Source organism: Macrotis lagotis, chromosome X, assembly GCF_037893015.1.
Source record: "Macrotis lagotis isolate mMagLag1 chromosome X, bilby.v1.9.chrom.fasta, whole genome shotgun sequence".
Lineage (NCBI taxonomy): Eukaryota > Metazoa > Chordata > Mammalia > Peramelemorphia > Peramelidae > Macrotis > Macrotis lagotis.
Window position 1 is genome coordinate 619,161,015 of NC_133666.1, and position 27,255 is coordinate 619,188,269.

General features: G+C 40.7%; 1 protein-coding gene across 1 annotated transcript; it reads left to right on the plus strand.

The window, feature by feature from the left end:
• The first annotated feature begins 339 nt into the window (after positions 1–339).
• On the plus strand, positions 340–27,255 carry GSDMD (gasdermin D). The gene is made up of 11 exons (XM_074202971.1): positions 340–671; positions 3,614–3,834; positions 4,166–4,352; positions 7,709–7,877; positions 8,790–8,892; positions 14,691–14,738; positions 16,719–16,748; positions 17,016–17,188; positions 19,574–19,718; positions 24,776–24,858; positions 25,186–27,255. The coding sequence occupies exons 2-11, from the start codon at positions 3,618–3,620 to the stop codon at positions 25,432–25,434; spliced, it is 1,404 nt and encodes a 467-aa protein (XP_074059072.1). The 5' UTR covers positions 340–671; positions 3,614–3,617; the 3' UTR covers positions 25,435–27,255.

A 27,255-nucleotide genomic window follows, 5' to 3' on the forward strand; every position in this document is an offset into this window, starting at 1 on the left:
CTCAAAGAATGATTTGGTAGGCACCATATAGTTATTTGTTGTATTCTTTAGGGCAGAACATAAGGCTGTATGAGGATAGAAGATAGTTTGGTTTGACTAAGGTCTCTTGAGGAAACAAAGTGAAAGGAAATTCAAATTCTGGATTTGGGTGGAAAGCTAGGGGTTACAGCTATATCGTTGGCAAGGATTTCTTCATCTTTACTTCCTGGAGGAAAGGTACCAGACACAAGACTTTGTTTGCAGCAGATGTTGAAGAAAGAAATGATGAGTAATAGTTTATCTCTCTCTACTGTTTCCTACTTTGCCATATGTAGAATTTAGTGGGGAGGAGAGAGGGAGGAGAAATAAGAGAAAAGGGAGGGGGTCCAGAGGAGGAAATGGATAGTTTTGACTGCCTGGCAGCTGACTCTCCCCAGTGACCTTTTCTTGAGCCCTGGACAAGCAAAGCAAGTCAGGGCCAAAGACTAAAAACAGCAGTTCTCACATTTATGTCCCATTTCCTCTTTTCCTGGAAATGAGGCAAGACAGAGGAGGGTAACGTGCAGGAGTCAAGTAGTTTCAGTTTTAGTTGAGCCAAAGAGCAGCTCAAAACTGCTGTCTTTGTAACACAGCCCTTAGGGTAGGAGAGACAGGAGCACAGACAAGTCCACTGCTAAGACACCGCTGCCAAGGTAAGCTGCTCCAAGGAGCAAAGCTGGGAAGAGAGGGGGGTCTGGAGGGAAGGCACCTTGTAAAAAGAAACCCCGGAAGAATTAGCCTAGGGCCTGGGGCTGCACGATCCCTCCAGAGCATTGAAAAGGAGCTGACTTCCTTCCCCATTCCCTCTGCTTCCTTTTCTTAGCTGTGCCAAGAGATCTAACCAAAAAAGCTGGCTAGCTGGGCTGGTGGGATTTCTTAGCACAGACTATTTTGGGAGAAGACAGGCAGGGTCTACCAGTTTCCCCAACTCCTACACTGACCCTAAAACTGTATCCCAAGACTACACCGTGTTCGGTTCTTTCTCCAACCCTGTTACCCATTCAAGCAGGGAGGCTGGATTCCCTTTCCCAGACCAACCATTCCCCACCCCAAATTGGAAGAAGAGTATGAGTTTAGCTAAATTTGTTTCGGGGGGCAACTAGAATTCTTCTGCTTGCACCTCCGGGGCAGTAACACCCAAAGAGGTCATGCTGCGGAAACCCAGTCTGCTGGCTTAGAGATCATGTGTTATTTAAAAATTAGGGCAGGGGCAGTTAGCTGGCCCAGTGGATAAAGCACCGGTCCTGGAGTCAGGAGGACCTGAGTTCAAATCTAGCCTCGGATACTTAATAATTACCTAACTGTTTGGCATTAGGCAAGCCACTTAACCCCATTGCCTTACCAAAAAAAAAAAAAAATATATATATATATATATATATATTTTGGTAAGGCAATACATATATATATATATATATATATATAAATGAAAATAAAAATTAGGGCCCCTAAAACAAAGTCTAACATGAAACTAAAATCTACTGGCACAGACATTCTGATCTGGACTAGTTCTGGGGGACTCCTTTAGTCTCCTAAGAGAAGAATGATTCAGAAATTTCAGTTTGTCTTCTCAGCTTAGACTTTATTGTGCAGGAATCTCAATTCCTCAGGGAGTTGTCCTAGTCTCTGACTTCACATGTTTCTTTTCCTTGCCAAGGCCATTCACTTTCCTTCCTTTCTCTTTCCAGAGCTTTCCCTTGCTTACTCTTTCATCATCATTTTCTCCTTATCAGCTGACTCCTTTCTAACTCTCTCTATAAACATTTAAAAAAATTCTACATCTATCCCAAAGGTTCTTAATTTGGAATCTATAAATAGATTTCAAGGGGTCTATGAAAATGGATGGAAAAAAAATCACATTTTTATTTTCAATTATATTTAGTTTCCTTTATAATCTTAGGTGTTTTTATTTTATGCATTTAAATACATTGTTCTGATAAGGGGTCCAAAAGCTTCACCAGAATCTCAGAGGTGTCCATAATACAAAAAAGGTTGAGAACTTGGGTGGCTAGGTGGCGCAGTGGATAGAACACCAGTCCTAGAGTCAGAAGGATCTGAATTCAAATCAGACCTCAGACACTTAATAATTACCTAGCTGTGTGACCTAGGGCAAGTCACTTTACCCCATTGCCTTGAGAAAAAAAAAGGTTAAGAACTTTTTCCTTGAGCCTTTCTCCTCAATAGACAGTGAGGTGGCACAGTGGATAGAATGTGAAAGCTGAAGTGAAGGAATTCTGAGTTCAAATCAGATCTCAAATACTTACTAGCTGCATTACCTTGAGCAAGTTACTTCACCTCTGCCTTCCTCAGTTTCCTCATCTGGAAAATAGGGATAATAAGTGCACCTACAGGGGCGGTTAGGTGGCACAGTGAATAGAGCACCGGCCTTGGAGTCAGGAGTACCTGGGTTCAAATCCGACCTCAGACATTTAATAATTACCTAGCTGTGTGACCTTGGGCAAGCCACTTAACCCCATTCATTGCCTTGAAAAATCTAAAAAAAAAAAAATAAATAAGTACACCTACCTCCCAAAGCTTTTTTAAGGATCAAATGAGATAGTAATTTGAAAGCACTTGGCACAGTGTCAGACAAATAATAATTTATAGAGAGATAGAAAGACAGAGCTCTATCCCTTTCAGTGTCATGAAATCTGAAGGAGCAGAGAATACAAAGAATGGGGGAGGGGAAGTGGTCAAGAAGGAAGAAAGCTGAGAAATTCATCAGAATTAGCAAATGTCTGTTGGAAACTTTAAAGAGGGAAGTTTCAGTTTAGGAGGAGAATAAAAATCAGATTGCAGAGGAGGAATGTGAAGAAGTGAGAACAATAGCTATAGAAAGGTTTTCCAGATTTGATTGAGGAAGGAGGGATAATTAATAATGATAATAATGATAATGATGATAGCTAGCATTTCTACAGTGCAGATCCAAGCACATCACCTCTCTACTCAATAAACTCCAGTGACTCCCTAACACTTCCAGGATGAAATAAAAGATGCTCTGCTTGACACCCTACCCTAGCCCCCTTCTATCTTTCTCCTTTTCTTAAACTTTTTTTTTTACCCCTGACCTGTTCTCTTTGATGATTCAAGACATTTTCTCTGGCTGTCCTCCATGCCTGGAATGTTCTCGCACCTCTTCTTCCCATTTTGGCTTCTCAGGTTTCAAGTAGCAATTAAAATTCCTCTTTTTCCAGGAAGATTTTCCCTAATCTCTTCCTTCTAGTACCTTCTCTCTGTTGATTATTTTCAATTTATTATGTATATATATATATATATATATATTGTTATTGTATATATGTATGTGCATATATATAGTGTATACATATATACATTTATTACATAGTTGTTTGCATATTATCTCTCCCATTAGATTGTGAACTCTTTAAGGACTATATCTATCTTTTCTTTTTTTGTGTGACTAGGGCTTAGCAGAGTATCTGGGAAACAGTAGGTCCATAATAAATGGTTTTTGACAGACACAGGTTGTCTGATGATTTGCCTGCAAAGCATTAAGCTGACTATTCCATCCCTTCAGGAGAGAGGTATCACAGAGACTGACTAGCTCCTTTCCCCTCTCTTCTCTCTTGTCCCTCCTCAGAACCATGCCATCTGCATTTGAACTGGCTGCCAAGAATGTGGTCCAAGAACTGAGCAAAGATGGGGAGCTGATCCCGATGGACAGCCTCAAGAGCTCCGCCCACTTCAGTCCCTATTACCTGGTCCGAAAGAAGAAAAAGAGCACCTTTTTTTGGAGGTCCCAGTATGTTTGTCTCAATTTGACTATCAAGGACATTCTGGATCCGAGCTCCCCAGAACCAGGTACAATCCCTTGGGGAGGTGAGAGGAGGGTGAGAGGAGCTGAACTAGGAAGGAGAAATGGGCCCAGCAGGCTTGGCCAACTGAGCTTTGCTAGGGCCTATGCTGTCCTATATCAGTGATGTCCAGAGCATTCTGTCTAGCCACTCTAAAGAGAGGTTGTGGTGAATTGGGGAGGGACTGTAGAGCCATGGAGCAAACCAGAGAGTTGGGTATGAGCCCTGGTTCTTCCATGTATTAGACGTGTGACTAGGGTACCTTGTCCCATGTTGGCTTCTGTTATACAATCAGGTTTAATGTTCAATTTAGCTAACATTGACCTCTCTTCTGCCAGAAGTGACCCAGCAGGGACCATTCCACTTTAATGATGAGGTGGATGGGCAAGTGACTGGCAGTGTGGAAGTGACCGCCTCTGTGCAGGGGAAGATATCAGGACAGACCTCAGTATCGAACAAAACCGTCCTGGAGGTCAAGACTCTCATTGTGTCCCCTAACACCTGGGACTGCTTAAAAAGGGAAAGGTGAGAAGACTGGACAAGAGATAAAAGCTCTAGTGATTTCTTGCAAGGGGAACAAGGTGGAGGAAGGAGTGGGGAACAAAGGAAAGTATCCCAGGGGCAACCAGAGAGAAAAAAAAGAGTCTGAGTTTTCCTTGTGTGAGGGTTGAGTTTACTTCATATCACCATCCTGTATTGTCTTGAGGTATGGGCAGAACCCTGTCCCTAACCTCATGGTGCTCACATTCTAGTAGTAGAGAATACTACACTTAAACAATAGTTCACCATATTATATGTTTACTAGGAAGGTACAAAGTAAGGTCCAAGGAAGAAAGTTATTCCCAACCAGAGATGTGGAAATATTTCCTGGAAGAAGGGCTATTTGAGTTTAGCTTTAATTGATGAGTAGGAATTTAACAACTGAAGAGAATAAGGGAAGATATTTTGGGAATAGGAAACATCATGAACAAAAAAATGTTCAAGAGGCAATGTTTTGAAAAAAAAGTATTGATATATTTTATTTTTATGCCACCTCCATCCTTAAATGTCTCTCCCCAGCTGGAAATCTATTTCTTGTGATAAAGAATACAAAATGAAGGGAGAAAATGGGTCAACAAAACTAGCCAACTTGGCAACTGAGCCTGACTGTATATATCTTGTTCTACATTCATAGTACTCTGCCTCTGCAAGAAGAGAAGCAAGGATCATTTTCTCACCTCTTATTCCTCAAAGACAAGTTCTGTCATTATAATTATTCAATATTAAGTTTTATTTTTGCTCTCCCCATCTACACTATTGTAACTATTGTGTATATTCTTTTCCTGCTTATGCTTACTTTAATTTGTATCTGTTTACATAAGTCTTCCTATGTTTCTCAGAATTCTTCAGATTCTTTATTTCTTGTACTCACACATTCAGCTACCATCATTTGTTGAGGAATTTACTTTGTTTCCAGTTCTTTGCTGCCATAAAAAGTGCTTGTATGAATATGAATTTCTGTCTTTATCCTCCTTAGGGAACACATGTCTAGCAGTTGGACCTCCAGGTTAAAAATGTGAACATTTTAGCATAAATCCAAATGGTTTTTCAGAAATGCTGAAACAATTCACATGTTCCAGTCTTTCCATAACCACTCTAACATTGCTTAAGTCTGTTTTTTGTAATCTTTACCAATTTTATGGATGTAGTATGAAACCTTGGGGTTGTTTTGATTTGAATAGTTTTCATTCCATTGAATAAAATGTAAATATCATGGACTGGAGTCATATGAATTAAGGTAGGAAAAGTAAATGGGCATCAGATTGAAGAAAGGGCTTGAATGTCAGACAGGGGAATTTGAACTGTATTTAGTAGGCAGTAGGGAGTCATTAAAGACTTTTGAGCATAGGAATGACAAGCAAAGCAAAAGATTTAAAACTGAAAGGAATCTTTGTTGTGGTTCTGTTGTTTCAGTCATATACAACTCTTTGTGGTCCCATTTGGATTTTTCCTGGCAAAGATACAGGAACATTTTTGTCACTTCCTTCTGCAGTTTATTTTACAGAGGAGGAAACTGAGGCAAACTGGTTCAGTGACTTGGTCAGAGTCACACAGCTATTAAGTGTCTGAGGTCAGATTGAACTTGGGTCTTCCTGACTCCAGACCTGGCATTCTAGCCACTGCATCAGACAGACAGATAAGGAATATTACTCTGGCAGCAATATGAAAAGCAGATTAAAGGAAAGATAGAATGGAGGAGGCAGGACTGTAGGGAATTGAATTAGTTCATAAGGTGGCAATTAAAACCTGTAATAAGGTGGTAATAATGAGCATTGAGAGGAGGGGGCAGATATAAAGGATGACGGAAGCAATAGTACCTACTAAGTGATTAAATATGAGAGAGAAGAGAATGGAGAAGCAGTGATAACTTCAAGATTGGAGATCATAGGAATAGTGTTCCATTACAGACAGAAATGGTAAAATAAGAAAAGGATCTGGATTATATTTGAATGAACTCAGTTTGTGGCTGGTTGAGCTTGACATGTCAGTGGAGCATCTTAGAGGAAATGTCCTAGGAGCAACCAAGATATGGGGGGAAAGGGCTCTGGATTTAAACTCTGGAGTAGTAATTTATCTTTGGGCCTCAGTTTCTTTATTTAAAGCTAGTAAAGGAGCTAAAACCTAGAAACTGCTGCCCTCTCCTGGCTATCTAATATAGATTTATTTTTTAAAAGTTTTGATCCCTTTAGGCAGGTAAATATTTAAAAGAAGGGGGAATGCAATAGTTTTCATTAGGGGCATGCTGTGAGAAAAGATTTAGTGTAGGAAAAGAACTGAGATATCATCTAGTCTTGTGCTTTCATTTTACAAATGAGTAAACTGAGGCTCAGAGAAGTTACCTCTGAAGTTAGCACATTGTCCCCTGTGCCAGATGCAAGATAGACATTCTTTTTTGGATGTAGAGGAGACAACTCATAATTGTATTTTGATTCCCCTCTCCCCTTCACATGGAATAGGGGAAAAGAACAATCTCATTAATTCTCTAGGATACCAGGGAAGGTAGACAGTTTCAAAATTTGACCAACAACCAGGATATATCCTCATGGACTGAGAATGAGCCTGGGATGATAGAAAGAAAGATACCACTGTATCTTCCTTATTATGCTGATTTGTGATTGGCACACCAGATATTCTAGCCTGAGTTCATTCATCTAATTTGCCATTTCAAATCCATTCTCATATAATCAAGAAACTTCAGGGGCAGTTAGGTGGCATAGTGGATAGAGTACCAACCCTGGAGTCAGGAGGACCTGAGTTCAAATCCAGTCTCAGGCACTTAATAATTACCTAGTGTGACCTTGGGCAAGTCACTTAACCCCATTACCTTAAATAAAATTTTTTAAAAAATAAAGAAACTTCCTGATTATTGCTAGTGCATCCTGGTGATCCACCTACTTTTCTGGGTAAACTACTTAGCTAATAAGCGGACTAAACTACCTTCTCTCTTCTCCAGGCTAAACACCCCCCAGTTCCTTCAGCTGTTTCTATCCCACTTTGTTAGGTTTGTTTTTGTTTTTTTCCCCAAACTCAACATCATCTTGGTGGTCCTTCTTTGGATGGCTCTCTGTCAATAATATCCCTCCTAAAATGTGTTTGACTTTAAAAGTGACTCCAGTCACAGTCTTCCAAACATGTGTACAAACTATCCTCTGAATCCAAACTACTACTGAATACCACATTGCTCACACAAGCCACTAGCATGGTGAAATCCAAATATATTGTACCCATAGACAATTTTATTGTTGTACCCAGATAGCCTTGAACAAGATCACAACTAAAGGAGATAGGAGAGGGAATCCCAAGCCCCTTATTTGCTGCATTCTCTCCTCCCTCTCCTATAGGAAATTGAAGACACCAGAGCCCTCTATCATTCAGGATCTTCGGGAACGAGGAGACAACCTGTATGTTGTGACAGAAGCCGTGAAAACCCAAAAAGAGGCCATTCTGAAGAGGTCCCAAAAAAGGGAAGGTTCTGGGAAAATCTCCATTTCCGGAACTTCATGTTTCCAGGTTAGAATTCATACTTTGGATAGATAGGGGTGGGGAAGGGAGAAGGTCCAAGTACTCTGACATCCTTTCTCCTTCCAACCTTAGCCTCATAATCCCAGAGACTCCCAGCAGGCAACTAGACAAGACATGGACTGAGCCTAAAGACTCTACAGATCTGTGCCCATTTTCTGCTTCCTGTTTGGTGCATATCCATTAAAAATAGCAAGTCCTAGTATGGGTAAATAGTAATTAATCAGCTATTAGCAGGGTTGTGGATAATCATCAAATAGCAGATGATACAAATAGCAGATGGTATTTCACTTGGAGTTTGGAATGTAGTTTGGCCAGTCAGGAAGCTGCTGCATTCCCTTCCTCATGATTGCAAGAAGCTCCTTTAAATTTGCTGAGACTTCCCAGGACTGTTTGATGAGGAAGCCTAAACACAAACACAGACACACACATCCACACACAGTGGTTACAGGGGAGCCAACCTGGTGTTGAAAAGCTGTGGGGATATGGTTTAGGGGACATCTCTCAATAACTGAGAGTTCATTGTTGTCCTAAGAGTCACACCTACAGGTGACAAGACCCAACCCTAGCTATATCACAAAGCCTCTGGGCTGACCTTCTATTTCTTCTCATTTCCTCTCTCCCCATTGCACAGAACTGGGGGCTGACTCCTCCCCAGAATCCATCCCAACATCTCCTCCCTCTCCACTCACTAATGTTGAGATCCTAGCTGTAAGCCTAGCAGTCTCTGGGCACTGGATTTAGAGTCAAAGGACCTGAGTCTAGATTCCAGCTGTGTGGGACAAGTCCCATCATCCTTCTTTGATGGGATTTCCTAGGACGAGAGGGTTGGAGGAACTGACCACTGAGGACCCCTTTCAGTTCTAGATCTATGACCCCTTCCCTCTTTCTTTCTCTCCCCAGGGTGAGGGTGAGGGCCGCTTTAACACAGTGAAGACAGTGACTGTCCCCGAGGGCAGTATACTTGCTTTCCAAGTTGCCCAGTTGATTATCCAGGACCACTGGAGTAAGTCGGATCAGAAGGACTGAGGTGGGGAGAGGAGAGGGTGGAAAAATTCACCAAAAACCAACTTCCTCTAACAAAGGGTGTGGGGTTGGAAGGGGGAGTGACTATCATACATCTCCTGGTATCTGGAGAACTCAACTCTCCAGGCAGATGACATGTGCGGAAACCATCACCCTCTCTGCCCCATACATAGACTCTTAGGTGAGAGGATCACTTCAAGGCTCAAGCAAAGAGAAAAGAAAAGGAGGCTAGTCTTCTCCATACAGAGGTTTCCAGCTACCTGGGAGAGGAGGCAGGAGAGGCATTAAGGGCACCAGAGAATAGGTATCCTTTTTTTCTTTTCCTTCCTCCCCTTCTAATAATCCTTCTTTTTTTTGGACTACAACAAGCTTCAAACCAGTTACATAAAATAGAAGCTACAATATTTATTGTTTAAGAGTCTCTCATCTCCTCAATGTGACTGTCCCTTCTTCAGATGCTGGTCACATCTTAGTCTATGGACCCCAAACTTGTTCTGGCTGAAGATTCATCCCCCTCATGATCAGCAAGGGGTGAATCCCTCTGTATGGAGCTAGGCTGGCCTTTAAACAATAGAACCGGGTCTCAACTCAAAACTTTCCTAGCTTACTCTTGTGCTTCTCTCAGGATTTGGTCCATATTAAGTACTTAATAAATGTTTACTGACTGATCAATTGACAGTCAAAACAATATGACCAAATATCTGTTCCACTGACATCACTTCAAAATACTCATTTCTTCATGAGATTTCCTTGAGTATACCATATGAGGAAGAAAATTCTTTTTTTTAAGGGTTTTTTTTTTTTTGCAAAACAAATGGGGTTAAGTGGTTTGCCCAAGGCCAACAGCTAGGTACTTATTAAGTGTCTGAGACCAGATTTGAACCCAGGTACTCCTGACTTCAGGGCTGGTGCTCTATCCACTACATACCTAGCCACCCCAGGAAGAAAATTCTTAATAAAACTCTGAAATCCAAATTATTTATATTTTTATAAAAGGTAGAAACATGTACATAATCTTCATGATAATTTATTTCCCCAAACCTCTCCCCACAATCTCATAGATGTTCTTATTCTCAAAAGCTTTTGAGAAAGTCAATTTTCATAGTTTCATATTCAGTCAATCAGTAGACATTTATCAAGTACCTACTGTGTGCCAGATATCTTGGTAAGTGCTGAGGATACAAAGAGAGGCAAAAGACAGTTCCGGTCCTCAAACAGGAGATTATGCTCTAAATGGGGGATTAAACATGTAGACTTATGTACCAAACAAGCTATATAAAGGAGAAATGGGAAATAATAGCGTATTCTAATATATTCAGTGTGTTCTAATCCTTTCAGGTATGGGTTAGACTTTATAGTGCTTAAGACTTTTAACTTTCAAATTTCAAGTCTATAATTTTGCTCTCTTTGTCCTGCATCTCTTTGAGTTTAAATCCAGCCCTTCCCACAAGTTGTGACCTTATAAGTAACCATGAACAAGTGACCTTAGGCGAGTCACTTAACTTCTCAGTTTCCTCACCTATAAAATGGGGATAATAGCACATTCTTGACAGGATTCTTGGGAAGGACTAAAAGAGATTATTTGTAAAAGGCTTAGTACAGGGCCTGGAACCTAGTTGTAGCTTAATAAATGTTTATTCCCTCCCCCCCACCTTTTCTTTTTTTCCTCTATTTCCATATTTGCTTGTATTCTATATAGTTGATATTTTTAATTGCTCAAAAATGCTCCATGAGATTGACACACCACAATCTATCCCATCACTTCATAATCTCCCTTCAGGAAATGGGCAGAAATTACAGAGGAATAGATAAGCATTTTATAAGGGAAGGGAAATCTTCCTATCTGTCACAGATTGACTCATGAAGTGATGAGCTCCACATCACCAGAGGTATTCAAGCAAAGACTAAATGACCACAGGTCAAGGAGACTTTAGATTCCTGTTAGGCACAAGTTGGACCAGATGCCCTCTGAAATCCTTTAGAAGTGTGACATTGTTCTTTAATTCAGCTGTTGGTGACATATGCTATTTTCATGCTTTTTTATGAAGCATTCTAAGTGTTTTTGTACAATCTTCCTCCAAGTCTTACTTTGATGTGTCATCAGTGTGTTGTGCCAACCTTGGGTTCTCAGACTCTGACAGATCATTCTGACATAGAGAAGCTTTGAGTATGGCCCCTGGATATGTCTGTCACTTACAAATGAGTCTAATTAAATCTAGAGGTTTCTCATCACCAGCAAGTTGAACATCTAGGTTGCAGTCCATGATTGTAGATAGAATGCCCATTGAAATCCTAGGCAACATCAGTCTTTTTTTTTTAATTTTTTAATTTTATTTTTTATTCTCATTTTGTACAAATGTTTTTTTACATTAATAAAATATTCTTGTCTAAGAGTAAACGAAATACCCCCTCCCCCCCATAAATATAGACTTGCTTGAGCGATAAAGTAAAGGGGAGAGGAAAAAAATTAAAATTAAAAAAATAATAGTAATAATTGTAGGTATGGCCAGGTGGCACAATGGACGAAGCACCAGCCCTGAAGCCACAAGCACCCAAGCGCACATCCAGCCCCATAGACCCAACAATCACCCAGCCATGTAACATGCAAGCCACCTGATCCCCACTGCCCTGCAAAAACCAAAAAGAAGGGAAAAAAAAGACCCAAAATAAAATAAAATAGTAATAATAGTAGGGGTGGCTGGGTGGCAGATAGAGCATTGGCCCTTGAGCCAGGAGCACCCGGGTCCAAATCTGGCCTCAGACAACCAATGATCACCCTGCTATGTGTCACCAGGTAGGCCACCCAACCCCATTTGCCCTGCACCCTCCACCAAATAATAATAATAAAAAATGTGCTTCAGCCTTTGTTCCAACACCAACAACTCTGTCATGGGTGGATCACATTCTTTATGATAAGTCCATCGCAAAAGTTACTTCCATATTTTTCCAACGTTGCCATTGCTGTTCACAACTCCCTCCTTTCATATTTCTCCACTTTCATGTACTGTATTTTTCTCTCTCCTTTCACTCTAACTCTGCTATAGGGTAGCTGAGCAGTACAGCAGACAGATCCCTGACTCTGGGGCCAAGAGACCCTGAGCCCCCATACCACCCCTTAGGCCCAGCATCCACCTGGCCCTATGGTCCTGGACAGGCCTTCCAATCCCAGCCCCTTGCAAGAAGTAAAAAAGAAAATGTGTTATATCTGACCACTCTCCCCCCACGATCCATCCTCTCCTCCATCACTCACATCCCCACCCCTTCCCCCTGCTCCCCCCTCCTTCTTACTCCAGATGTCTATACCCCATTGAGTATATTTGCTGTTTCCTCTCCTAGCCATCTCTGATGAGAGCAAAGGTTCCCTCATTCCCCCTTGCCTCCCCCCTTCCATATCATTGCAATAGCTCATTGCAATAAAGAAAAATCTTATTATATGAAATATCTTGGCCTATTCCCCCTCTCTTTTTTCTTTCTCCCATTACATTTCCCTTTTTTCTATTGCCTCCATTTTTACACCATATTTTATCTTCGAATTCAGCTTTCTCCTGTGCTTCAACTATAAAAGCTCCCTCTACCTGCTCTACTAACTGAGAAGGTTCATATGAATATTATCAGTATCATTTTTCTATACATGCAGTTCATCATCAAGTCCCTCATATTTTCCCCCACTCCTCCAATTTCTGTGCTTCACCTGAGTCCTGCATCTGAAGATCAAACCTTCTGTTCAGCTCTGGCCATTCCAAAAGGAACATTTGAAATTCCCCTGGTTCATTGAAAGTCCATCTTTTTCCCCTGGAAGAGGACATTCAGCCTTGCTGGATAGTTGATTCTTGGCTGCATTCTAAGCTCTTTTGCCTTCCGGTATATTATATTCCAAGCCCTACGAGCTTACAGTGTAGTTGCTGCCAAGTCCTGTGTGATCCTGACCGCAGCTCCACAATATTTGAACTGTGTCCTTCTGGCTGCTTGTAATATTTTCTCTTTGACTTGGGAGTTCTGGAACTTGGCTATAATATTCCTAGGAGTTGGTTTTTTGGGATCTCTTTCTCAAGGGGATTGGTGGATTCTCTCCATTTCTATTTTGCCCTCTGCTTCTAGAATATCAGGGCAATTTTCCTGTAGTAATTCTTTGAAAATGATGTCAAGGCTCTTTTCCTGATCATGACTTTCAGGTATTCCAATAATTTTTAAATTATTTTTCCTAAGTCTGTTTTCCATATCAGTTGTTTTTTCAATGAGATATTTCACATTTTCTTCTAATTTTTCATTTTTTTGGTTTTGAAGGATTGATTCCTGATTTCTGGTAAATTCATCAATCTCCCTGAATTCTATTCTTTGTCTGAAGGATTTGTTCTCCTCAGAGAGTTTTCTTATCTCTTTTTCCATCTGGCCAATTTTGCTTTTCAAAGCATTCTTCTCCTCAATAACTTTTTGAACTGTTTTATCCATTTGACCTAAGCTGTTAGCATGCTATTTTCTTCAGCATTTTTTTGGATTTCCTTGACTAGGCTACTGACTTCATTTTCATGTTTTTCCTGCATCTCCCTCCTTTCTTTCCCAGTTTTTCTTCTAACTCCCTCATTTGATTTTCAAAGTCTTTTTTGAGAGCTCTGTCATAGCCTGAGCCCAATTTCTGTTTTTCTTGGAGTCTTTAGATGCAGGAGCTTGTGCTTCCTCATCTTCAGACTGAGTATTTTGATCCTTCTTGGGCTCATTTGCAAAATATTTCACAATGGTGTTCCTCTTTTTTCTCTGCTTGCTCATTTTCCCAGCCTGGGCCTGGTTTTGGGGTGCTTCCTGAGCTTTTGGGGCACTCCCACCAGGTCTCAGTATGTGAGACTTTGTTCTCCCTCCTGGTCTGTGAATGATCATATGCACCCCCCCCTCTGCCATGGGGCTGAGGTGGGGGGGCCTGCTGTTCTATGGGGGTGCCTAGACTGTGATCAGGATCTGAATGTGGTCAGAACCCCAGAGTCCTGTTCCAGGAGCAGAGCTCTGCAGTCTCTCTTCACTCCCCTCCCTCAGCTCAATGGGCTCATGCCCTGGGGGCTCCTGCTTGCCAGCTCCTCCTGCTTCTGTTCCTGGATCTGGGCTGCTGAAAGACCAAGTTGCTCCCTGTGTGCCCTGAGGGCTGGGCTCCATGTGCTTGCTCTGGCAGAGGTCCCCTGCTGTTCCTCTACTTTGTGCCCAGTGCTCCCCAGGGTGTAGCTCCAGAGACTCCCCTGCTGCTGTGAGCTGGGGCTCCCAGCGCCCTGGGGCTTCCTCCAAGAGGCTGAAGTTCTTTCGCTCTGGTGGGCCACCCCTCCAACCCTGGGGAGCACAGCCTTTCTGCTCTTTTCCAGGTTACCTTGAGTAGGAGAACTGCCTCACTGGGTCCCTCTGTGGCTTCTGTCTCTCGAAAGTTTAGAGTCCTTAGTTTAGAAGTTTTATCAGAGAGCACCTAAGACTTGATCCTTTCTTGTAGCCATCTTGGCTCCACGCCCCCCCCAACATCAGTCTTAAGATAAAGCCCTATACCTCACTTTCCTTAGGGGTAAAAAGACAATGAACTAAGAGATCCCTAAATTTCTCTTCCACCACTAAGGATGCTGGAGGTGAAATTAGTAGATCAAAGGATATGACAGGTTTTTTAGCTTTTACGGCATAGAGCCAGAGAGTTTACTAAAAAGGCTACCCTTATTTATAGCCCCTCCAATAACAGAACCCTGCACCTTTTTTTCCCATAGCTGCAATTGCATTGAACATTTTCATTTTTAATCACTATTATTCTTTCTCTAGGTGTTCATCTACATCCAGCCAAGAATCAGAAAACCTTCCCATCCAGAGGTGAGTGATAAACTTGGGTGTCTTTCTAGCCCCCAGGCCCAATAAGCCCTTGACAGCACATCCAAGGTACCACTGTCTAGGCAGCTCTTCAAGGAGACCATTAATTTCCCAGAAATGAGAAACTATCCCTCCACTTTTGATTCAGCCTAGGGTTCTGGTTAGGTGAGCCATAGAAAGAACTACATATCCTTTCCCTCAATTGTAGGATTGTCGAAATAGAACAGAGGAGAGAATAAGAACCAACAAAGAAATATAGTGGCTAGAGAGCTGGCCTCCAAATCTGGAAGGATTGGGTTCTTGCCTAGCCCCTGACATATTGGTTGTGTGACCCTGGACAAAACACTTAATTCCACAGTGTGGCAGGCAAATCTTTGTGACAATAAGCTGCTAAGGAGTTGTATATCATAATTGTCCATTCTCTATACCAATGAAATCATTAGAACTAAAATAGATTCAGGGTGCCCCAAAAGACTTTTTGTTTTCTTTAAAACATGTCCAACTCTTCATGATCTCATTTGGTACTTTCTCTCAAAGATACAAGAATAGTCTGCCATTTCCTTTTCTAACTTATTTTTACAGAAGAGGAAACTGAGGCAAACAGGGTAAGAGAGCTGCCCACAAAAGTCAAAGTGTAGTTTAGGTTTTACACCTTCTCTGAATATAGGTATGTGGATATATACATACTTTTATGTATAGATATAGGTCTATATATCTACACACATGTATATAACGTATACCTGTGTGTGAATGAATATGGATATGGACCGCTTAGTGGGGCAGTATATAAACTGATAGATTCAGGTCCTCAGGAAGACCTAAGTTCAAATCTGACCTCAAACACTTACTAGCTCTGTGACCCTGGGCAAAGCATTCAACCCTGCTTACCTCAATTTCCTCATCTGTCAAATGAGCAGGAGAAGAAAATGGCAAGCATCTCCATCAAGAAATCCCAAAATTAGGGGCAGCTAGGTGGCACAGTGGATAGAGCACTGGCCCTAGAGTCAGGAGGACCTGAGTTTAAATATGACCTAGACACTTAAGAATTGCCTGGCTATGTGACCTTGGGCAAGTCACTTAACCCCATTGCCACAAATAAAAATAATTAAATTTAATTTTAAAAAAAAGAAATCCCAAAATAGAATCATGAAGAGTAAGACACAAGTAAAAACATGACTCAACAAAAAAGATACATACACACACATAAATAAATTACATTATGGTTTGCAAAATACTATGTCTACATTCTCTCATTTGAAACTCTCAATAACCCTGTGAGATAGGGAGTCCAGAGGCTTTCAATGACCCTGTGTCATAGGCAGGCTTCCTATCTCCCTGCCCAGTAATCTATTCAGTCTACCCCCACTGATGGGGATATAGATTTGAAGAGTTTAGAGAAATGTTTAGGTTAGGTTCTTCTCTGGTACCTTTCTTCCATCTGCCTAAACAAGATGTCAAACTTACATGTTTTTATTACTTTGCTTGTCTCATAATTCATTTGACTCCCCCCACCTCTTAAGGGTTGAGATGATGGACAGGAGTCAGAGAGATAAAGATCCCCTCTTGATTCATAGTCAGCAGACCTTGGTTCAAATCCTACCTCCCATAGTCACACTAGCTATGTATTTTGGTTACATTGCTAAGAGGCCCAGTCTCATCTATAAAATAGGGATCCAGCACCTATAGCCCAAACCTCTCAGGACTCTTTTGAGGGCCAAGTGAGAGAATCCATGATAAGTGTTTTGAAAATTTTGAAGCCCTTGCTAGCCAGGAGTCAGCTGTCTTTGTTAAGTCTGACCAATCACCTCCTAGACTGGATGATAAAAACCATAGGTATGGAAAGACACCCAGAGTCAGGAAACCAGGAGAATGAATTTGCTTTTTTGATTTGAAGTTGTGTGATTTTGTTCTGTGCTTTAATTCCTAATGAAGCCTAATGATGGATGACCTCTGATGAGTGAAACAGGTATTTTCTCTTTTCAGAATCTCCATATCAAAGCAAGATCCAAACAGGTTTGTGGCTTTTCCCCCCTGTGTACCCAGCTCCTTCACCTCTCCCAACTGATACACAAAGACAAAAACAGTCTGAAATATTCAAGAGACAAAATCCATGGGCATAATACTACATGGGTCTCCATAATCTGGGCAGGGAATACATATGTCCTCCTGGGTTGAAGAGAATATAAAATAGGGAAGCTAAGGCTTCCCAGGGAGGGACCAGGAATGAAGGGCCTAAAAGTAGAATATGATCCCCTTCTTAGCTGTCTTGTTTTTTTCTAGATGTCTGCCAAACAACAGTCAACCCAGTCACGGACTTTGAGCACCTACAGAGTGAAGTGGAAGAAGAACAAAGCCAACTGACCATGCTGGGCAGGGAGTTACAGCAGTTTTTGCTTCAGGCTGTCCTGGTCCTCCTCCAGAGAGGGCAGGAGCTACTGGACTTGGAAGTCATGGTGAGTCTGGAAGTCAGAGCAAGAGAGAATCACTGGTTGGGGGCTGTAGGGCTGGGCTAGGAAAGGACAAAAGGGAAGAGTTGGTTGGGAACTACACTGGATTTTGTGTCCAAGCATCTGGAGCTTACCATCTAGTGATACGTAGATATTATGACTGACAATGTTTTAATAGTTTAAGAAAAAAAGATTCACTATAAGAGCCATAGCTGGATTCTCTATCTATTGATAGACTATGTACCTTCACTCCCTGGGAGGCAGTTTCACGCAGTTGCTGTCAAACTGATTATGATGCTTTCCAAGCTTCACTAGACTTGTCCTTGAGCAAAACTGGTTACCAAGTCTATACTCCAAACTTTTCCCAACTGATAGGAACCTCTAGACCCTATTCTCTCCTAGCTAAACCTCAGAAGCCCTACTCTAAACCCAGCTAGGTGGCACAGTCCATAGAGAGATGAACTTGGAGTCAGGAATATCTGGCCTCAGACACTCCTTTTGTGACTTTGGGAAGTCATTTATCCTTTCTCAGACTCAGTTTCCTCATGTGTAAAACAGATAATAATAAAAGCACCAATTTCATGGGGTTATTATGGGGGACAAATGAGATAATTTTCGTAAAGCACTTTGTGAAACTTTCAGTGCTAGCTATCAAATAAATTACATTATGGTTTGCAAAATACTATGTCTACACCTATGGGGCACCCTGCAATGAGATCTCAGAGGTAATCAGTGAAGTATATATGAATAATAATACTTAAACATCCACAGAGCCAAATTTGATTTGATTCCTTCTCTATTTCTACTACTATCCTCATTTATTTACAGTTCCTTCTTTCTTAACAACAACACTACAGAGATTTGTGATAAGAGTATATATAGGCTTCTGGAAACTTCCTTGGTTTTCTTGTCCTTTTTTCTGGAAGATGATTGAGAAACTACAGCCTTGTTTAATTGTCATTTATTTTTAAATTGAATGACTGTAAAATTCTTACTTGACATTTCCTGTTGACTAAAGAGGAGGGATGGAAATAGAAACAATATCCCCATATTTCCAAAACACTCTTCTTATTTGGCTGATTTGTCATGCAATTCAGTCCCTTGGTTTCCACAGACAAGACTAGAACCTCATATTCTTGTACTTCTGAAGCCAGTTCCACAATAACTGAACTTAACAGTGTTTGGCCTAATAATTTCCCATTCTTGATTTGTCTTTACATTGTTTTCAGTGCCGTAAAAAGTCATACGTCAAAATGACTCCACTTGCCCTTGACATAAAAAAACTATCCTTCTGAAGAATGGCATCTTCCAAACTAATGTTCAGTTGCTTAGCTGTATCCAAAAGCAACCATTTGACTCACCTTTTTCTTGTGAAATGCTGTCCTTTTCTATTGAGTTATCTTCATTTCCCCTTTAAATTTTCATCCAGAGTTCACTCTTCCATGCACGTAAATTAAAATCTATTACTTCATTCAATAGGATGGTGCAATGGAGAGTCTTGGATAAGTCATCTAAGGACCTAAAGTTAAGTTCTAGCTCTTCTATTAGGTCATTGTGTGCCAAATTTTTTTCTGAGCCTTAGTTTCCACCTTTGTAAAATGAAGTAGTTGGATTAGATGACCTTTTTGTTCCTTATCAGTTTTAATGCTTTACATTTGATCTTTGTCATAAGTCTTTCTCACAATATGAAGGATCAGTTTTTATTGAAGTATTTTGTCACTCTTGATTATAACTCCCACCCAGAAAATATATGAATGGTAACCTCCAAAGATACCAACCTTACCATAACACATTGAAATCAGTTGACTTTTCACTTTGTGGAATAAGATAGCTGATGAGGAGTCCTTTGTTCAATCAATCCTATGGTAACATGGTCCCCCAATTTCATGGTATTTTATGTCAAACCAGAAAAGTCTCTAAAGCTTTTCAATCTTTGGATGTCTTCCAAAGGGGGAAGGGGGAAAAAATCCTCAAGGATTGCTCTTCCCTGGTTTATACTAGTCTCTCTCTAGGCCCTTTCCCTTCTTTACTCTCTTCAGTCTCCCACTAACCAGCACCACCTATCACCATGCATATTCTTTGGGGACAATCTCTTTTTACTTTCCTTAGGGATTCAAACAGGGAAAGGAAAGAGGAAGGGAAACATTTCCCAGCACTGCCTGTATAGGAGGAATTCATGAGTCTCCTCTTCCCACTTTTTAATTAGAGAAGGATGTAGAACCATATCCCTTCAGGATTTGCCGGGAACTCAGGATCTCTTCCATATGTACTGATCCTAAGTTTTCCCAGGAAACAGTTTCTTTTGGGGGACAGGGCAAGCCTGTCTACTAGACCAAGGGGCTAGTTTGGAGAGGAAGATTCCTTTCACCTTCTTCTTCATCTCCTCTACAGCTAGAAGAGAGTTTGTACACTGGAGTGCCCCCGCCGAAGGTGGAGGGCATGACAGGCAAAATCTTCAGTAACCTGCAAGACCCAGAAGGACAACTTGTAAAGGAAATAGCAGGGGCATTTCTCTATCTCTTTGGAGCTCTGAATGGTAAGATTGTAGAACCAGGTAGAGAGTGGAGGGGCAAGTCGGGGTAGGAGAATAGAACTGGAACAATAACACTCTCTCAACTCCTATGTAAGAGGAGTTAACTTAAAATAAAAAAACCTCAAATTTTTTATTTTTTTTTATCTTCACATTATCCCAATAAGGTAACTACATGTAATAATCTTACTCTTTCATTGACAAAGAAACAAAGACACAGAAATTGCAGTGATTTGCCCCAAACCATATACCTACTCACTGCATTGATATGGCCCATTCTTGTGAATCCCAGACAGCCATCTTCCCTTCATAGCACACTGACTCCCCTATGAAAGTTCATCATGAATGCGAAGAATACCTCTCTCTTCTCTTAAATCCTTCCTTCCTGGGGCAGCTAGATGGTGCAGTGGATAGAGCACCAGCCCTGGAGTCAGGAGGACCTGAGTTCAAATCCAGCCTCAGACACTTACTAATTGTCTATCTACCACTTAACCCCATTGCCAAAAAATAAAAAATAAATTTTTAAAAACTCCTTCCTTCTTGTACTCCCCAGGAAATTCCCCAGGCATCTACTGATTGGAGATGGGTCACAGCATTGCCTAATAGTTCTCAGACTTTCCATGTTGATCCTACATGTTACTCATCAACTTCCATGGATTTATTTAACATAGCTATGAATGGGGGCAGCTAGGTGGTGTAGTGGATAAAGCACCTTCCCTGGAGTCAGGAGTACCTGGGTTCAGATCCAGTCCCAGACACTTAATAATTACCTAGCTGTGTGGCTTTGGGCAAGCCACTCAACGCCGTTTGCCTTGCAAAAACCTAAAAAAAATAGCTATGAATATAATTATCAGATCTGTATATGTAGTCCTAGTCTCTCCCCTGAGCTCCAAATCCCCATCACCAACTTCCTATTGGACATCTTGAACTGTATATCTCATAGCGCTCTGAAACTCAATAAGTCAAAATATCAACTCTTCTTTCACCCCAAAACTCACCCCCCCTTCCTGATTTCCCTATTTCTCTCAAAGATACCACTATCTTTCTAGTCATCTAGGCTTACAACCTTGGTGTCAACCCTGAATCTTCCATATTAAATCACTTAGTAAGTCTAGTAGATTCTACCTCCATAACTTCTTGTATCCCTCCCCTTCTCACTTTTCATATCCATTCCTTTCTCACCACTCAGTCACTATCTTAGTTCAAGTCATAACCACTTCTCAATTGAACCACATGAAGAGCAATCTAAATGCTATCCCTGCCTCAGATATCTCACTTTTACATTCCATCCTACACATAGTTTCCAAAGCGATTTTATTAAATATAGGTATGACCATGCCATTCCTTACTCAATAAATTCCATTGACTATAACTTCTAAGATCAAAGATAAAATCCTCTGTTGGCTATTGAAAGCTTTTCACAGCCTGGCTCCAATTTACCTTTCAAGCCATACTACACAATCCTCCCCTTTATATACTACAATCCATCCAAACTCCATTTCTTACAGATTCTTCAAACATATCATTCCATCTCTCATCTCTGTTTCTATGCTGGCTGTTCTCCATGCTTGGAAGCCACCCCCTCCACACCTTCACTTCATAGGATTCTTAGCATCCTCCAAAACTCAGGTCAAGGACCACTTCCTATATGAGGTAATTGTTGATCATTACACTGTGTGTTGTGGTCACATTGCTGAGGGGCCAATGTCTTTATTTGCAAAATAAAACATCACTATGTATCTCCAACCTAGTCCTTTCTATTCCTTAAAGAGCATATTCTGTGGATATGCATATTGTCTACTCAGTCTCCACCAACAACATTAGGATATGATTTTCTTTTAGGGAGGTGTTGTTTTGTTGCTGTCTTCCTAACCTTAACATCTAGCACAAGTCCCAGAACAGTCACTGACTAATGCATGCTTATTGATTGACACCCTGGGCTCTCCACTAGCACTGTCTCTTCAGTATCTGATTTGAGCTATTCTAAAAAAATTTCACCTAGCAGTCACACAATTAGACTGACTGGATCTACCACAAATTTATATTATTTTATCTCAAATGAGAGGCAGCAGGTGTTTCAGTGGATAGAATGTTGGACCTGAAAGGAAGAAGACCTTAGTACAAATCCAGCCTCAGATACTCACTAGTTGTGTGGCAAACCACTTAGCCTTTGTCTTGATCCACCAGAGAAGAAAATGGCAAACCACTTGAATATCTTTGCCAAGAAAACCCTCAGATAGCGTCACAAATAGCTAAACATGATTAAATGACTAAACAAACAAAATCTCAAATAGGCCCTCACTGCTATGAGGCAATCCTTTTACTCTTCCAAGGTTTGCTTTTGCATTTCCCACAGTGGCTATTCCAAACTATCCCTCCTCTCTTCCAGTCTTCCATACTATTTCCTACTCCCTTTACACAATGGACATTTCCTTATGTTTCACTAAGAAATTAGGGGCAATTTTCCAATTTCCCCTTCTCTTCTATTCTGTAACTCAAGACCATTTGTCATCATTCACTATTTTTTCCTGCTTTCCTCCATTCACTGATGTAGCACAAGCCCTTCTCCTTAGCAGGAGATATATTTGTGGATAAAATTTCTTCTTGTCTACTCTAGCAGAATGCACGCACAACCCTTCTCCTTCTCCATCTATTTTCAATTTCTCTTTATCTTTCCAGATTCCTTCCCTTCTACCTATGAGCACTCACCATTTCTTGAAAACCCTATACCATCCCCATTCAGTGATAAGTTTATATCTCTCTTTCATCATAGTTAATAGCTTGAAAAAAGCTATCTTCATACATTGTATTCACTTTCTCATTTCCCTAGCCCTCTGGCTTTTTCTACCCTCATCACTCCCCTTTAATAGTTCTGTCCAATGTTACTAATGATCTCTTACTTGCCTAATATCTCATCTTTCTAGACTCTGCAGTATTTGACAATATTGACCACCATCTCCTTCTACATTTACTGTCCTCTCTGAGTTTTCATGACATTGTCATGTCATGTTCCTTCCCCTCCCTATCTAGACACTTTTCAATTTCTTTCACTAGATCATCAGCATGTCTCAAATCTTAACTATGGATGTCCTCCACAGCTCTGGCTTGGGTCCTTTTCTCTCTATAAACTCACTTAGAATTCCACACTCAGTGATCTCATCACCCTCTATGGTTTCATCTCTATGCCAATGACTCCCATATTCCTGTAGCTAACTTTAGTCTGTAATTTCCCACCAGATAAATAGTCAAATAGTAAATAAGTACTTATTCTGACCCAGGCAATGTACTAAGACCTGATCCTACAAAAAGAGACACTCCTTGCCCTCAAGGAGCTCACACTCTAATGGGGCAGGAAACAAGGAAACAAATCTGTACAAACAAACTATAAAAAACAGGAAGAAAACATTTGAATTAAGAGAATTTTGGAAAGGTTTCCTTTAGAACCTGCGGATTTTAGATTGAACTTCAAGGGAGCCAGGGAAGACAGTAGGCAGAGGTGAGGAAGGAGAACATTGCAAGCATGAAAGGAAAGCCAGAGACAATACCCATAGGCATGAGATGGACATCTTATGTGTGAAGCAAGGAGGCCAGTGTCATTGGATCAAAGGAAGGGAATAGAGTGTAAGAAGACTGGAAAGGTAGGGGAGAAGATGGATGTAAAGGGCTTTGAATGCCAAAGAGAAGATTTTATATTCGATTCTGGTATGGATGGGGAGCCCCTGGAGTTTACTGAGTAGAGAGGTTACACCTGAATGGAGGATGGATTGGAGTGGGGAGAGGTCTGAGGCAGGCAGACCCAACTACAATCTATTGCAGTAATCCAAGAGTTGGTTACTGAGGATCTGTATTAGATTGATGACTGTACCAGGGGAGAGGACATTTGATATTTGACAGATATTATAAAGATTATGTCATATGGACATCAGAAATTCATGATAATCCAACCATAGAATTCAGAGTCTTGTCTCTTAACCTTTCCCTCTTCCTAACTTTGTTATTGTTATCAGGGACACTATCATCTTTCTAGAATCCAGGTTCATAACCTGAAAATCAGACTCCACTCTTCCCTCACCCTTATCTATCTTATCTAAACAGTTAGCAAACCCTGTTAATTCCCCCTTTCTTCTATGCCTTCTCACTTTTTTTCATAACCACCACCCTTGTTTAGATCTTCATCTCTAAAATAGTATCCTCTTAATTGATTTTCCAACATCAAGTTTCTCCCCTAATATCTCCCCATGAATGCCAAAGGAATTTTCCTAAAATGTAGGTCTATGTCCCTCCCCTGCAAAAGGAGTTCCAGTGATTCCACTCTCTCTTTGACATCATCATCTTTATCATCATTTAGCATTTATGTAGCACCTATGTTGTATCAGGCATTTTACAAATATTAACTTCTTTGATCCTCACAGCAACATTGGGAGGTAGAGCCTCATTTTATAATTAAGGAAACTGAGGCAAAAAAGTCAAGTGACTTGCCCAAGGCCCTCTGGTTTTAAGTGACTGCAGCTGAATTTGAACTCAGCTCTTCCTGACTCCAGACCTAGTGTTCCCTACACTTCACCATGTGGCTGCCCTTCTAACTCCTCCTTTAATTATTTTAAAGACTTTTGTCCATTACCTTCAGTTGACCTTTCCAGGTTTATTATACATGATTGTTCTTGTTCTCACACTCTACATTCTTTCTGTTCTTTGGCTACAGCATTTCTTCTCCTGTCTCCATGCCTTTGTAAAGTTGAAAAAACACTCACCTCCTCAACCTCTTCTTAGAATAACCTCTTCAGAGTTGGGTTCTAATACCACCTCCTACATGAGGCCTTCCCTGATTCCCCACAACTATTTGTCTCCCTGTAAATGACTTTGTATTTACTGTCTATGTCCTCTGTATATAGACATATCTATGTATGGGGTCTTAAATAGTTTATATAATGCTATGTATATATAGTACAATATAAGACACTTGAGTATAAGTTACTTCTCTTAATATTTTCAGCATTAGCAGAATCTACCCCTTATGGCATTAAAAAAAAAGTTAATTGATTGATTGGCTGATTTGTCCCCAGCCCTGAGTGACACCCAACATCAGCTCCTGATCCAGTTACTAGAGGAAAAGAAAAAGAGTCTCCTGTCACAGAAATTAGAACTGGTAAGAAAAGCTATTTTTACTTCCCCAAAGTGAGCTGGGCAGACTTAGTTGCCCAGAAGCCTTGGAATGGACAGTCTAGAGAATAAATAAGAAATGGGGGAAAGCAAGCAATCTATAAAGGGATAGTTTCAGTTTATGTGGATGACCTGCCTCTTTGTCTGGCCTGGTGAGTTCTGCCTCAGAGGATTTCTCACCTGTTGTGCAGCTACCTCCAGTCTAGTAGTTCTCTCAGGACCTGCTTTCTCAGGGACATTCTCAGAAGAACTAGAAAATATCCCATCTTTTTCCTCAGAATCCCTGGGTTCAGTTTCATCCTATTTCCCACAGGTGAAGGAAATTCTGGAGAAGAACTTCAAGCAGACCCAGAAAATTACTTTCTCCCTTCCTTCAAAGTTGCTGTCCTTTGTTCAAGGCACAGATAAGGAGTCGAAGCTCACACGTGGCCTATTGGAAGAATGTGGACTGAAGTTCTCAGAAGATAAGCTAAAAATTACATGGAACCCCAGTGCTCTCTACCCACTTTCTGCTCTGTATGGGAGTCTCATGATGCTGCAGGTTCCTTCTGAAGTCTGGTGAACTAGCCCTTTCTTTCCCCACTCATTTGCTTTCTCCTCCCCCTATGTCTGCCTCAGACCCAGTGGATTAAGGGACAGCCCTATTTCACATCACTTAATCACAACATGAGTATCTTCCTTTGTAGCCAATTAGTCCATCTATACCCAAAAGGAATCTCCACTCCAATTGGACTAGACAAGTGCTCATTCAACCTCTACTTAAAGATCCCATTGCAGGGAAACTCACCAAAGCAACGCATTCACCTTTTAGGCAGCTTTTAATATTGGAAGGTATTCCCCCTAATATCAAGTCTTAATTTGCCTGTTTGCAACCTGTCCGGTGCTCCCAGTTCTTCTCTCTTAGTTCAACAGAACAAATCTAGTCCTTCTCTACAGCTTTTTAAATACTTGTACACAGATCTCAGGTCTGCTTGTATCTTTTTACTCCTACAGATGCTTCAACTGGTCCTCCCAAAAACATGGACTCATGGACTTTTACCCTTGTGGTTGCCCTCCTCTGGACCTTGTCCAGTTTATCAGTACTATTTAAGTGTGGTACTCATACCAGATGAAGTGTGACCAGGACAGAGTTGGAACTATCACCTCCCTCTTCCTGGAAGCCATACCTCTCTTGATACAGCCCGAGATGACTTTAGCTTTTTTGAGTTGTCACCTCTGACTACTGACTCCTTTAGTTTACAGTCCATTAAAACCTCAAGGTCAGTTTTTAGACACACTGCTATATAAAACCATGTCTTGCTATCTCATGGAGTCTTTTCATATCTTTATTTCCCTAGCTCTTGCTTTTTTTTCCATTTTTTTATTCTACTGTTCTCATTTAGTTTTTATATTATTTTTGGCTTTTTAAAAACTCTTAGCAATTCTTGACGTGTTCAAGTTCCATTCTTTGAGGCTTTCTAGTAGTTATTTTCAAATCATTCTCCTTTGCATTTGTATAGAGTTGCCCTGTCTGAAGAACTTGTATCAGCTTTGCATGGATAATATTAAGTGCATATTGTATATTTCCTTAGAATGCAAACTCTGAGGGCAAGAATGGTTTCATTTTTATCATTATACCCCAAAGCTTAGTGGAGAGCCTGGAACATAAGTACATAATAAATACTGTTGATTGAGTGTTAACCTCCTGGGCCTCAGTTTCCTAATTTGTAAAATGAAGGACTTGACTAGATGACAACCAGGTTTCCTTACAGCTCTACATCTAAGATGTTTCAACTGATATGCTTTTGATTTTTTCATCAACATAGAGGAGTTGGAGGTAATATTATTGAGATAAGATAACTGTAAGGATTTCTTGGTGGGGTTTTTTTCAATAAGAAGACATGGATGAGGCCAGAAAATTCTGCATTTTATAGAATAATATGACATCACCAAAGATATGCATGACTGAAAAAAAGGAGGAAGACAATTTACAATTGGCAAGCACAAAAAATGAGTAGTGAAAAGAACCAAAGAATAAGAACCTTTAGCACACAGCTTGGGACCACTTTGGAAGATAAACAAAACATGAATGAGAAACCAACAGAATGAAGGTTGATTTCCCTATTTTATTCCCCAAATTATAAATCACTGATTTAGTCTGTGTGTGTGTGTTTTGCCCAGACCTGGGATTTCATTAGTGTAAGAATTTGATGTTGAGGAAGTTTCTCTTTTAATACAGATCAGCTTAGAGAGTTTCTAGAGATACTGAGGAGTGACATAACTTGCCCAAAGTCAAATAGCAAATACCCAGGAGAGGAAGGTCCTAAATCCAGTTAGTTCTTCCCGGCTCCAAGATCTATTTTGTATTCACTAAGCCATGATGCATACATATAAAAAAGTTTGT